Source organism: Zalophus californianus, chromosome 5, assembly GCF_009762305.2.
Source record: "Zalophus californianus isolate mZalCal1 chromosome 5, mZalCal1.pri.v2, whole genome shotgun sequence".
Classification (NCBI taxonomy): domain Eukaryota; kingdom Metazoa; phylum Chordata; class Mammalia; order Carnivora; family Otariidae; genus Zalophus; species Zalophus californianus.
In genome coordinates, this window is record NC_045599.1 from 106,086,668 (window position 1) to 106,099,952 (window position 13,285).

The 13,285-nt window shown below is 47.3% G+C and overlaps 1 protein-coding gene across 3 annotated transcripts in view; it reads right to left on the bottom strand.

Annotated features, from left to right (window-relative positions):
- CYFIP2 (cytoplasmic FMR1 interacting protein 2) overlaps positions 1-13,285 on the bottom strand; it is a 123,316-nt gene that overhangs the window by 29,355 nt on the left and 80,676 nt on the right. For all 3 annotated transcript variants that reach the window (XM_027605133.2, XM_027605134.1, XM_027605132.2), the window contains 3 exons: positions 9,686-9,829; positions 8,125-8,215; positions 6,888-7,018 (listed from right to left, as the gene is read on the bottom strand). In XM_027605133.2, the coding sequence (XP_027460934.1) occupies positions 6,888-7,018; positions 8,125-8,215; positions 9,686-9,829 (366 nt within the window). The remainder of the gene's footprint in view (positions 1-6,887; positions 7,019-8,124; positions 8,216-9,685; positions 9,830-13,285) is intronic.

The following is a 13,285-nucleotide window of genomic DNA, read 5'->3' on the forward strand; positions in this document are numbered from 1 at the left end:
CTGTGAACAGCACCATCAGGGAAGGGATCTTGTCCAATGACCTCTGAGTCCTGGAGTCGCACACACAGCCTGGCCCATGGCAGGGGGTGGGGGTGGTTCTCAATCACATCTGCAGAATCTGTGACCCTCACCTGTCGGACCATGTTTCTTAGGTACCCACTAAGTCGATGAAGCTAGCAGGTTTGTTTTCCAGACTGGGACATATCTGAAAGGATGTCAATAAGAACTATAAAGCCATGGGGTGCCTGAGTGGCACGGTCAGTTGAGTGTCTGATGCTTGGTTTCGGCTCAGGTCGTGATCTCATGGGTCGTGAGATCAAGCTCTGAGTCTGTGCTCAGTGGGGAGTCTCCTTGAGATTCTCCCTCTCCCTCTGTCTCACCTTCCACTCTCACTTGTGCTCTCCCTCTCTCAAATAAATAAATCAATCGTAACAAACAAACAAGCAAACAAATAAAAAAAAAAACTATAAAGCCATGTACAGGAAAGGTATTACTGGGAGTCAAGGGGCCTCCTTTCCACAAAGCCTGTCTCATTTTCAATCTAGAACACCACCGGGCACTGAGTCTGGGCTGAAGATGCGCTGCTTGCAGATGCACCAAGGGGCGCTGGTTAGTGGTGCCTGGATGTAGGGACAGAATGTGCCTCCTGAGTGGCTGGAGGGGTCTTTCGTCAGGACAATGGGAAAAATAACCCTGGATCAAGAACAGGGGGCAATATGGAGCAAAGGTCTGAGATGGACAGTGAAGGGTGGGCTTTTGCTGTTTTACTTCCCTCGCATCAGGATTGTGGACATTTGTTAAATGTGTGAGTACTTCCTCTTAAGGGAAAAGAAAGCAAAAATGTCTATTGCACTAAATTCAGAGTGTAAAGGAAACAGTGGGAGACCCCTATCTCCTGCTCCCATCACACCTCATACAGGTAACCACTCTTCCCAGCTCAGTGAACATTACTCTTTTAACTAGACAAAGTAAAAAAAAGTAAGAAAAAATTAATATTAATATGCTGCAACATAAAAGCATCTGCAAGGATACCCTTCGGAATGTTGAACACAGTGGCTATCCTAGTGTGTCAATGTGGTTTCTCTTTCCTTTTTTCTACTTCTCTGGGTTTTCTAGCCATGACTTCATTTCAGTTATACACTAAGAAAAACAAAATTAAAGGAAAAAGACTATAAAGTGGAAGCAGGAGAGAGAGGGGTCAGATGTGGAGCTGGAACCCAAACCCAAACCCAAACCCACCACGCAATCTGCAAGGCTCCGCCGAGCAGCCCTCTGTCCCTGGGTGCACTAAGATCTTCGCTTCTTGCCGCAAGGCCCACACTAGCTGTAACCCTGGGAAAGTCATCTCCCTCTTGGGGCCTTGGCTTCCTATCTGCAAAATGTGGGACTGCACTAGATCAGTGGTTCTCAACAGGGGGAGGTTTCGTCCTATAAAGGAATAATAGGCAGTAACTGGAGTCTTTTTTTTTTTTTGGTTGTCACAACAGCGGAGGGTGCTACTAGCATCTTGAGAGACGGTAGAGCCCAGAGATGCTGCTCAACATCCTACGATGCACAGGACAGGCCCCTACAACAAGGGGTTAATCTGGTGCCAAGCTGTCAGTGGTGCTGAGGTCGTGAGACCTGCCCTCAGTGGTGTTCATAATGTGAGTTTGGGCCCGGACTCTCCTGGTGTCCTGTAAGGGGAGCAATGCACTCATGACTATGCAGATTCTGACTGTGGCCCACTCAACTATCAGGAGGAGAGAAGAAATAAACAACAGGGCCTAAGGCAGGGGACACTCTGAAGTCCTGGATGGGAGGTCCTGCCATCAAAGGCAGACAGGCCGTGAGACAGGCTGTCTTCTTCCCAGGGACTGGGCCCTCCCGCACTCACGTGAACAACCAGGGCTCTCTTCCGGCGTGTGTCTGCACAATGAACAATGCGCCGAGGGCTCAAAAACCACACAAAATTTGAGCCAAAACTCGGCCACTGTGCAATATTTCCCTGATAACCATCTTATGATTTCTCAGGGTAGGAGATACTAGAGGAAATACTAGTTGTTAATAACTGAATTTCCTTTGAAAACATAACAGGACTTACAAATAAATACCTAACAAATGCTGATTCATCTCAGGCTAGACTCAACAAATATTTAAGAGGCTACCTCGGCTAGACCCTTTGCGCGTGCCCTTGACCAATGACGTACATGGCTCTATCACTGCGGAGTGAAGAAGGTCTATTCAATCGCTGGTGCTGGGACAACCGGGGAAGAGAGGAAAATGGGTTTCTACCTCCCATGAAGCACACAAATCAATTCCAAGTGGATAACAGACTTAAAGGTCTGTTAAGCCTCAAAAGGCTAAACTCTCAAACTCTTAGAAGATAACACATCTTCATGACTCTAGAGTAGGAAAGATTTTTTTTAAACAAGTCACAAAAGCACCAACCACATAAGGGGAAAAAGGATAAATACAGCAAGCCTTAAGAACTTCTGTGTATCAAGACACGCCACAGAAATATATTTACAATCACGTATCCACAATCTAGCAATAATCCATACAAATCAATAAGGAAAAGATGACTTGATTTAAAAACCGGCAAAAGTATTGAACAGCCTTTCACAAAAGAGGCTGTCCCAATGGTAGTGCTCTATGAAAAGGGGCCCAGCATCCATGGTCATCAGCGAAATCAAAACCATAATGAGATATCACGACACAACCACCAGAATGATAGTGATGGAAAAGACAGACAAAGCCAGTGTTCATGAGGATGTGCAGAAATGAAAACTGTTCTACATCGCTAAATGAGTAAATACATTGGCACAACCACTTTGTAAAACTATTTGGCAGTGTGTATCCACACACTGACCTAGCCATTCTACCACACGGTAAATGTACCTAATAAAAACGAAAGCATAGAGCCACCAAAAGAAATGTACAAGAACATTCACGGCATCTTCGTTCCTAATAGCATCACTATTTACTCCGTACACAACCCAAACGCCCACCCACAGTAACATGGATGATTCCCTTAGTCTATGCAGTGAGAGTACTGCATATTCCATATATTACTCTATGTATGTTAGACCTTAATTAAAAATACCAAACAACCAGATTCACAGCTGTAGAGGTTTCTATACTAATACCACATCCTGAATTCTGAGAAATATTCACAAGCACCTAACTCAAAGAGAAAAATGACACCATTGTACAAGTAATCAATCTTTTCAATTTATATTCTGCCCACCTACAAATTAATGACATATTAATAATCTCAGTTAAAAACAAAAAGGCAAGCCACAGAATGAGAGAAGGTATTTGCAGCAAAAATTTCAATATGGAACCCACAATCAGAAACTCTGCAAATGTATTAGAAAAAAACAACATGAGATGAGCGGGCAAAAAACTTCTAAATTTGTACTTTTCAGTATTTTCTAGTTCTTCTGTTATTAGTAATCTATATTATGCACTACTTTTATTTTTTGAGTTAATTTTTAGTTCAATAATAATACATGAAAATACTTTCCTTGCAAAATATTAGACATTCCAGATAAAATTAAAGTTGACCCTTAATCCTAGTTTCCTCCCTGATACCTACCTAGAGAAAAAGACTGAACTATCTGGTATACCTTTTTTCCCCTAGATTTTTGTCTTCAATGCAGGGTTATTTTGTGGGTTTATTTTTTGTTTATTTTATATGTATGGCATCATAATGTGTGTCTTGTCCTGCAGTTTGTTTTTTTTTTCACTGAGTATTATGTCTTTCAACATTTTCTATGTAGGTATATACAAAGCTACTTGAGCACCTTATTCTTTTTAACTGCTTCTGAGTCCTCCGTAAGAATAGATGTCCTACAGTTTAGTCTTTCCTCTGCGGATGGTCATTAAGGTCCCTCCCTCTCTCTCTCTCCCTCCCTCCCTTTCTTTTTGTGCTTTTAGTACCCCTCTCTAATTAGAAAAGTTGATATGTCATGCCTCATTCTCATCTCCGAAAGCACTGTCTTGGTTTGCAGATTCCCCCAGTTGTCAAGCAGAAAGTACAGCGCACAGCTCCAGGGAGCCCTAACCCTTGCTATGTTGGCCTCCGCCAGGCCTGGAATCAGTTCTGGAAACAAACCTAAGCTTTCCTTCTTCCACCTCTCCTGCTGATGGGCCTGGGACCTCAGGAGAGTACTCCCTCTCCGGTTCCCATTACCTCACATACGAATGGATGCGGTGGGAACCCAAACTGTTGAGGCCTCCCTCAGCTCTGAAGGTCTTTTACCCTGAGGATCCTCTTGGCTTCAGTGATATATACAAGCGACCACCCCGGCAGGGATGCCTGAGAAAAAATTTTTCCTCCCCTTGTATCCCCATCAATAAATAGTCTGCTTCTTGGAGTTTGTACAGGGGAAGCTTAATTGGTGCTCCCGGGTCACAGCTCCTCATGAAAGAAGGTGCCAAGAGGAGACATGTAGGTAACTGGGTTTCCAGGGGCCGGCCCTCCCCCACCTCCGCTCCTCCCGGTGCCCCTGGAGCCTCTCCCCATCTTCCTGAAGCCTTGAACAGAGCAGTGTTTCCTACTCATCTTAACCCTGTGACTTCTGAAGGCTAAGTTGCCATGGCAACTCAGGCCACTGAACCGTGTTCAAAACCTGTTACCATAAAGAGGAACACTTAGCTGTCTCAAGAGTCTATTTAAAGGGGAACAGAGAGGCAATTACTCCTTATGGAGGGGGAGCAAAACCCTGTGTGTTTCCGAGCCTTTCTGCGGGGAAGGGTCTGAGAGGGCAGATGGGACATGTCCCTTGTAGAGGTGGGGACCCCAAGAAGGAGTCAACCGGCCCACTCACATGCACGATGAGAACAGTGAGAAGCAGGAATCTCCCGGTTCTGAAAAACTAATGATGTATTGTATGGTGACTAACATAACATAATAAAAAAAGGGGGGGCACCTGGGTGGCTCAGTCATAAGTGTCTGCCTTCGGCTCAGGTCATGATCCCAGGGTCCTGGGATCGAGGCCCGCATGGGGCTCCCTGCTCAGCGGGAAGCCTGCTTCTCCCTCTCCCACTCCCCCTGCTTGTGTTCCCTCTCTCACTGTGTCTCTCTCTGTCAAATAAATAAATAAAAAACTTAAAAAAAAAAAAGGAATCTTCCGGTTCTTATTCTGAGCTTACTTCTCCTCTTGCTCTACCCATGCTCTGTCTCCTCCCTAGTTCCTTCCTTCCCTCCCCTCTCCAGGGGCCTCCTGCCTCCAGGATGATCCCTGGCCCGGGCAGCTGCTTCCGGCTGGTGCATCTCCCAAGCCTGAAAGGGCCTTTCACCATCGTAAACGCAACCCCCCCACTCTCCACCTCAGGAATCTCCAATGGCTTCCTGCCCAGGCCCACAGCTACCTGCCTCTCTCAGCTCCTACCTTGTCCCCCTTGCCTCTCCACTCCAGCTCATTCCAGGTCATTTCTCTTTCTTAAAGACATCAAGCTCCACCGTCTGCAAAAGCAGCTTGTCCCTCCCGACGCCCATCACTCTCTATCCTGTTTTCCTTTCCATTCCTTTCCAGCACGTACCACCCTCTGTATTCCCAGTCTTTAGTTGTTCACTTCTCCGATTGTGCCCCTCTCAGGAGTAAGAATGGTAGTAATTTGGGCGCCTGGGTGGCTCAGTTGGTTAAGCAACTGCCTTCGGCTCAGGTCATGATCCTGGAGTCCCGGGATCGAGTCCCACATCGGGCTCCCTGCTCAGCAGGGAGTCTGCTTCTCCCTCTGACCCTCCCCCCTCTCATGTGCTCTCTCTCTCTCTCATTCTCTCTCTCTCAAATAAATAAATAAAATCTTTAAAAAAAAAAAAAAAAAAAAAAAAAAGAATGGTAGTAATTTGTCTCCCTCACCCGAGGCCGTTCACCCACAAAATAGCAGTGCAGCCTCTCGGTCCCCTTTTGCTGAATGATCCTCCTACTGCCTCCTGAGGATTATGCCTCTCCCTTTCCTTCCAATGCGCCACTGCACCAGTTCCCCCACGGCTTGGGGGCTGTGGACCCCACACAAGGAGGGGAGCAGGCAGTGCAGAGCACTGGGGAGAATGAGAAGGAGGCAGACTCTGCCGAAGCCATGAGGGCTGGTGGGGACAGATGAGAGGTCAGGCGGTGAAGGGTGTGCTGGGTCTGCGTGGGCCTGGGAGGTGGGAGTATGGCGAGGCAAGCCTCGGCATGGCATGCTAATATGACCAGTTATTTAGTTCTTACTGTATGCACTTTGTACGCTTTCCTTCCTTTCGGCCTCTAAACTACTCTGGGGGAGAATGGCCGCCTCCCATCACAACAAATGCAGAGAGCGCTCCATGCTCTTCTCACAGCCTGGACCCTCGTCCCTGGTTCTTCACCAGGCCGATTCATGGTCATTCTTCCGGTCACCTCCTCAGGGAAGTCCTCCCTCTCCCCCAGGACTACACTAGGTTCTATCTTATGTTCCCACGAAACCCTGCTCTCCTCCCTCCTAGCACTTGCTGGAACGTAAACACTGCATTTCTGCATAAACACTTGTTCAGTGTAAGTCTCCCTGCTACTGTCCAGGACACGGCGCAGGGACTGGCCACCGCCACATCCCCCAGGGCAGCACCTGGCCTGCAGCGGCCCAGCGGTTATTATTTCATGAGTGGATGGAAAGCTAAGCCTGGATGGGTGGCCAAGACCCTGCAGGTGGTGAAGGTGGGCCTGGGAAGGAAACCAGGTCTATAACGCCCGTGTCTGACTTCCTCCCAGGGTTCACATGGTTGGAGCTGTGCGAAGGCAGAATGGAGATGTAGGGCGTGCCCTGCACAGGAAGAGCACGAGTTGATGCCACAGGGCCTCCCGGGCAGGGGGCGGTAGAGGGGCCTCAAGTATCTGGCTGCGGTCGGGGTCCCCACTGCCTTTGGGCTCAGGACTCACCAGAGCTTGCTCTATGAGCAGGCAGAAGAGGATGGCATTGCCCACCTCCCTCAGGCTCTGGAACACGTCTGTCTTGAGCTCTGCGTACTCAATGATGTCCTTCAGCTGGTGGTGGAAGAACTCCAGGATCCCTGGGGGACGAAGGTGGACGGTTAGTGGGAAACTGACCCTGCTCAGCCAGGATTATGGGAAGTGCTGACTGAACAGCAGTCCCAGACCTGGGCGGGAGAGCGAAAAACCAAACCCATGTCTCTCTATATCTGGGCCGAGGGTGAGATTTCTTTCAGGGCTCAGCACTAAAGAAAGCTCAGGAGGCTGGCTCAAATCTTTTTGGGGGCAAAACAAACGCACACAAATACAGCATCCCTGGATCTCTCCCAGCCCCTCCAAAAACTGATAATGATCCTGATAATGGCAGGAATTAACATTTATTTATAAATGTTAGGTATTGTGCTAAGCACTTTTCTACAACCATTCATTTAATACTCCTAAGAATACCATGAACTGGGCACTTTTACTCTTATTTTCAGATGAGGCTCAGAGAGGGTAGGTGGCATGCCCATAGTCACACAGCTAGTAAGTGGGGCAGCTGGGATTGAAAACCAGAGCTTTCGAGTGCAAGCCCTTTTCTCTTCTGAATCACACCCACTCAGCACCTGACAGCTTGGTTTTTAGAAAAAAACACCTGGCACCAAACTCATAGCCTCCATCTTTCCCCATTCCCCAGGCCCCAGATTCAGTCCCTGTACCATTCACTCTTAGGGAAGGAAAGAATGGTTTTTTCTGCCCTGAGGCAGAGTGACAAAAACTCCCATTTCCTGACTCACCTTGGAAATGTCACTTGTACCACCACCTGCGACACGCGCCTCCCACCAGTGGGTAAATGGAGGCAGGGATCCTAGAGGTGCTGAGTTAGGAAAGACCTTAACAAGAAGACTGTACAGTGCTCCCACACCTGCTGTCCTCTCTAGCCCGCCAGCAGTCCTGTGAGGCAGGTCCAGCATGCATCCTTTACCTTCACCCGGGAAGATGGTACTATTGCCCGGAGGGATTAGAAATGGGTCAAGGCTATCTAGCTAGTGGCGGAGGCAGGACGCAAACCCAGTGCTGGGCCAGCTTGTCGGCGTGTTAGAGAATCGAACATTCCTAGGGAGATGGCCAAGACCCCTCCCACCAGGGGATGGGCCTGCATTATTTTCCTATTACTACCCTCTGCCCCAGGAGCCCCATCACCCACCTGGGGAGCCATACTCGTGCCGGGGCAAGCGGCATATCTTGGGCATCACCTCGATCAGTGTTTTCACATACTGGAGAATGGTTCCTTGGAGCTGACAAAAGAGGGCAACGTGAGTGAATAATCACCGCTGCTGTAGATGTGCATCTCTGGACTGAATGCTGGGCTACTGGGGTGTACAGGGTTCTGCTGCGGCCTGTGGGCAAGTGCTATGGATGGAATGTTTGTGTCCCTCCAAATTCATATATTGAAACCCCATCCCCCAATGTGGCGGTGTGTGGAGACGGGGCCTTCGGGAGGTAATTAAGTCCCGAGAGCGGAACCTCATGATGGGATTCGTGCCCCTGCAAGAAGAGACGAGAGAGAGGTGAGGACACAGTGAGAAGGCAGGCATCTGTACACTCAGAGGAGGGTCCTCACTAGAACCCCCCCGCCCCCCATGCTGGTACCTTGATCTTGGATGGCCAGCCTCCAGCACTGGGAAAAATCAACATTTGTTGTTGAAGCCATGAAGTCTGTGGTATTCTCTGTTAGAGCAGCCTGAGCTGCCTAAGACAGGAAGGCACGGCTCCTTGGGAGCGGGGGAGGAGGTTCCCTCCTAAAGGTGGGACACAGCCCCATTCTCCTTTATACAGAAAAATGGGTCTTCATGAGACAGAAGAGAGAGTTGTCTCAGTCCCCTAGGCATACAGATTTCCAGGAGGGCAATTTCTAGGCACGGGGTCTTTCCTGGGGTTGAGGCGCTTACATAGGATCCAGACTGAGAGCTAAAATATCATGGGCCAGGGAGCTGTGGAGAATGAGGCACATTTAAAACACAGAAAATCCATAGGTCTGTCCAAGGCAGACACCTTTAATCCATTATATTTTCCTGTTTAACTCTGGATTTAGCTTCACAATCTCTAACAACTCATGGCTCTACACAGCTGTTACCAGAGGACTGGAGTTAGCAGGTGAATGCTGTTTCCTATTTCTGACATGGTTATTCACCACTTCATTTACTTCTCTTTTGTCATCTTCAAATTTCAGGAAAATCTTGTTTAAATGTGTCAGCTTTGCTTCAGCAGTGTCATGGGGAATTAACTAAAGGTTCTGATGATCATACTTGGGGCGGATATAGAATTCTCTTGAGGCCAGTGCAGTATTGCAAGTGTTTAGCAAGAAATCCCAAGGGAGAGAGGCATGGTGATTGATTAGAGATGTCTGCCCTGAGCATGGGGCGGGGGCGGGGGGGGGGGGGGGGGCGCTGCGCCGGAATGGCGACATGCATGTCATGGATTTGTCATGCTCAAATTAAAAAACACTGCATGGGAGGAGAGGATGAGCAGTAATTAGTAGGCCCTAAAGGTCCAAATCAGGATTGCTGAGTTCAGTTATCAAGTACAATGAGTGAGCTCTGCGTCAGAAAATAAGAGGCAAAGCCACAAGGTCAGAAGGTACACAGAAATGTCACAGAGCGCTAGGTAAGAGTAACCCACGGATAAGGGCACAGGACTCCTGGGGTGATTCCTATGGACAGAGCTGAAGGCATGTCCCAGGCCTTATTGAGAGGGTCCTTCCTTACCAAGCTCTTGACGATCTTCAGCAGTTCCTCCATCACCACCGCGATGCCCTGGTAACCCAGGAGTCTGCAGATGGTCTTGAAGTGGGGGGGACCCACGAAGTTCCTGTAGGAGCTGTAGATGTGGCTATAGGCAATGTTGAGAGGCTGGAAGACAGAGGTTGTGGCAAAGTAAGAGGCTGGGAAGTATATGAATGCTGGCAGGAGTCCCGGAGGGAGATTTTTTGCTGCTAAAAGGGACGAGAACCTGACATCCTCCACGATCGTGGGACCTCACTGGGGACCCCTACAAATATGTCTGCAAGAAGATGGTCATGGAGAGAGGTGTGGTCAGTGATCGCAGGGTGGCGCAAAGGCCACTCCATGAATAGCGGTCCCCAGCGGAAAAGGAGTACAGGCTTCCAGGCAAGTATCTTTTTTTACAGGCACTCCTGCCACCGACGAACTAGGACTCGGAAAAATTGAGGCATGGGGTGGTGGTAAAACAGATGATTTTGTTTTTCTAGAGACATCTTTGATACTAGAAACTGGCTGGAAGAACCGTGTGGAAACTCAGTAGCTGACTCAACATTGTCTCCTTCTACTTTTCCTTGTCTCCATTTATAACAGGTGGGACTCAGGAGACCTGTGCTGAGTACCTGCAAATCACTAAAGCTCTTTTGAGCCTCAGTTTCTTCATCTATGAATTGAGGGTGCTGGATTAAATCAGGGGTTTCATAACTTTTCAAAGAGCAGTCCAAATGAAAGGTGTCATGGCAGCTGGTGTGGGAAACAGACAAAAGCAGAGTTGCTCTGTTTGGCTGCTGGTTGAGGGCCCAGGGCCCTGGCCACTGACCGGCCACTTCCATTATCCTCTAGACTCCATGACACACCTTCACCGAATTCGTGGAATTTAAGATCTTTCTGTCTGGGAATATGTGACTAAAATATAGGGCCCCAAGTTGGTTTCACTTGGTTGGTGAGTTACAGTTGACTTTATTTTTGAAATGCTGCTACTTACAGAACACCTCATGGCAGGCCTTGTGAAGCCCTCCATGTGCGTTCTTATTCAATCTTCACAACACACACATGCATACAGATAATTCTTAGCCCCATTTCACAGATGAGGGGACTGAAGTTCAAGGTGGTAAGGAGCTTGCTCAAGGTCACACAGTCCTTAGATAATTGAGCCCCTACCTGAATCCAGAGAGGTCTGATTCCAAAGCCCACGTTCTTCACCTCAATATATAATGGTGGGCTTTGGAGGCTGAATTCTATTGGAAACCATACCTCATTTTTTAGATAAGGTGTCACTTTGAAGCTTCATTCTGAGTGTAGTTTCCTACCTGGAATTGTAAAAATCTTCTACATGGAGCGTGCAAATATATAAAGACCACATCTGATATTTTATTAGCGGGAAATTTTCTATTAGTTGGCTAATTAGAAATTCTACATAAATTAAATAGGAACTGTAACGATGCTTTTGGAGGATGTAAGATTCTCAACTCCCTTTGGAGCCATTGAAGGAAGATTTAATTTTGTTTGGTCTAGGCTTTGCAGTAAGTATGTTCTACTATATATGAATTCTAAACTTTACAACTCAAGTATCACATTCATAGTACTCTCTAATAACAAGGATACATGAAGAATACAATTAGAGTACCCACTAATAATAAAAACTCGTGAGGAATCAGAACACCCCTGCATCCAGCAGGTTGAATATCTTGTTTGGTAAGGTAATGCCTACATATGGCGAGGCTTGGAACGTGAGAAGGAGCAGCACTCTGCACCCAACACTGATGTGCCGTCACAGTAAATTCTACTGGAACCTGGGGGAGGGATATCTTCTACGTACTTACTAGAGATTTCTAAATGTTATGAGGCAGGGAAGGTTCATGTAGGGAGGGAAATGTAACTGATTGAAACGTATGATGTTCACCGAAGTCAAAGTTCAACAAACTCTGGAAGTATATGAATGAGTTGTTGAGTTTGATTCAGCCAATCATGGAACCAGGCTGGGCACTTTCTGCGTAAGAAAGTAAACCATTTCAGTGTCTCTGTAACAGGCCACCTATCAAACAGGGCTGGGACAGGGTGAGGTGAGATGCTCTTTCTCCTAAGTGAGTGCACCTTAGCTCTGGCCCTATAATCAAAGCCCTACTCTAGTATTCTCCTGTTTCCAGCATTAGGGATCAGGAGTATATAGCAAACACCATGGCTGATTCTGGTTGGAGAAGGAGACTGATGAGAAAGGGGCAGGAGAGAATTGTCTAGGTGATGGAAATGCCCCAGCTGCTTGGGTTGTTGACTACACAGATAGATGTATACGTTTATCAAAACTCATGGTACTAGATGTACACTTATGATCTGTGTATGTTATGGACTAAATGGTTGTCTCTCCTCAAAATTCATGTGTTGAAATCCTAACCCCTGCTGTGATGGGGTCCACTCTTAAGTGGGACCTTTGGGAGGTTAGTAAAGTCATGAGGGTGGAGTCCTCATGAATGGGATTAGTGCCCTTGTAAGAAGACAAACAAGGGCTTGTTCTCTCTCTTTCTGCTCTCCATCATGTGGGATACAGTGAGGAGAAGGCTATCCGCAGACCATCAGGTGGGTCTGGGCCAGACACCTGATCTGCTAATGCCATGGTCTCAGACTTCCCAGCCTCTTGGCAATAAATAAATGTTGTTTAAGCTACTCAGTCTATGATATTCTTGTTACAGCAGCCTGAACTGATTAAGACTGTGCAACTTCCTGTATATGATTATAACTCAATATAGAAGTAAATTTAAAAAACCCACTGGGCCATACCATGGCCAATTTACTTCCCAACATTTGTTTTCAAAGATTAAAAAACAAAACCATGATTTGAATTTTCTCCTGAAAAGGGCTGCTGCTCAAGCCTGCACAGGAACAAGGGAATGACGACCTGGCTGTGCTAGGGACATGTGACAGAGCTTACTGACTTCTAGAACCGCCTTCTCATCCCTGCACCCACACCAGGCACTCTGGACCTCTCCTCAGAACCCAGTAAAGCTCTGAGCATTTCTCCTTCATCCCTTCTCAAATATCTTATGAAAGGAATTTCTGAGCAGCAGGGCACTTTCAAATGGGTATCCCTGAAGGGCACAAAAGCAATCAACTACTTTTTTTTTTTTTCTGTCTGATTCTCTGACTTTTTGTCTTGCTTTGTCTGATTCTAGAAGATAGACTCTGGGGTGGGTGTATCTGAGTTTGAATCCTAGGTCCACAAATTTACTAGCTAGATGATTCTGAGCAAATTACTTAAATTCTCCAAGCCATGGTTTTCCCTAAGTAAAGACAATAATTTGAACTCCAATGGGGTTGTTGGAAGTTTATTTATTTTTATTTATCATTACCTTTTACGTAGGCTCCATGTCCAGCATGGAGCACAATGTGGGGCCTGAATTCAGGACCCTGAGATCAAGACCTGAGCAGAGCTCAAGAGTTGGGTGTGTTGGGCACCTGGGTGGCTCAGATGGTTAAGCGTCTGCCTTTGGCTCAGGTCATGATCCAAGGGACCTGGGATTGAGTCCCACATCGGGCTCCTGGCTCAGTGGGAAGCCTGCTTCTCCCTCTCCCTCTGCCTCTCCCCCTGCTCAT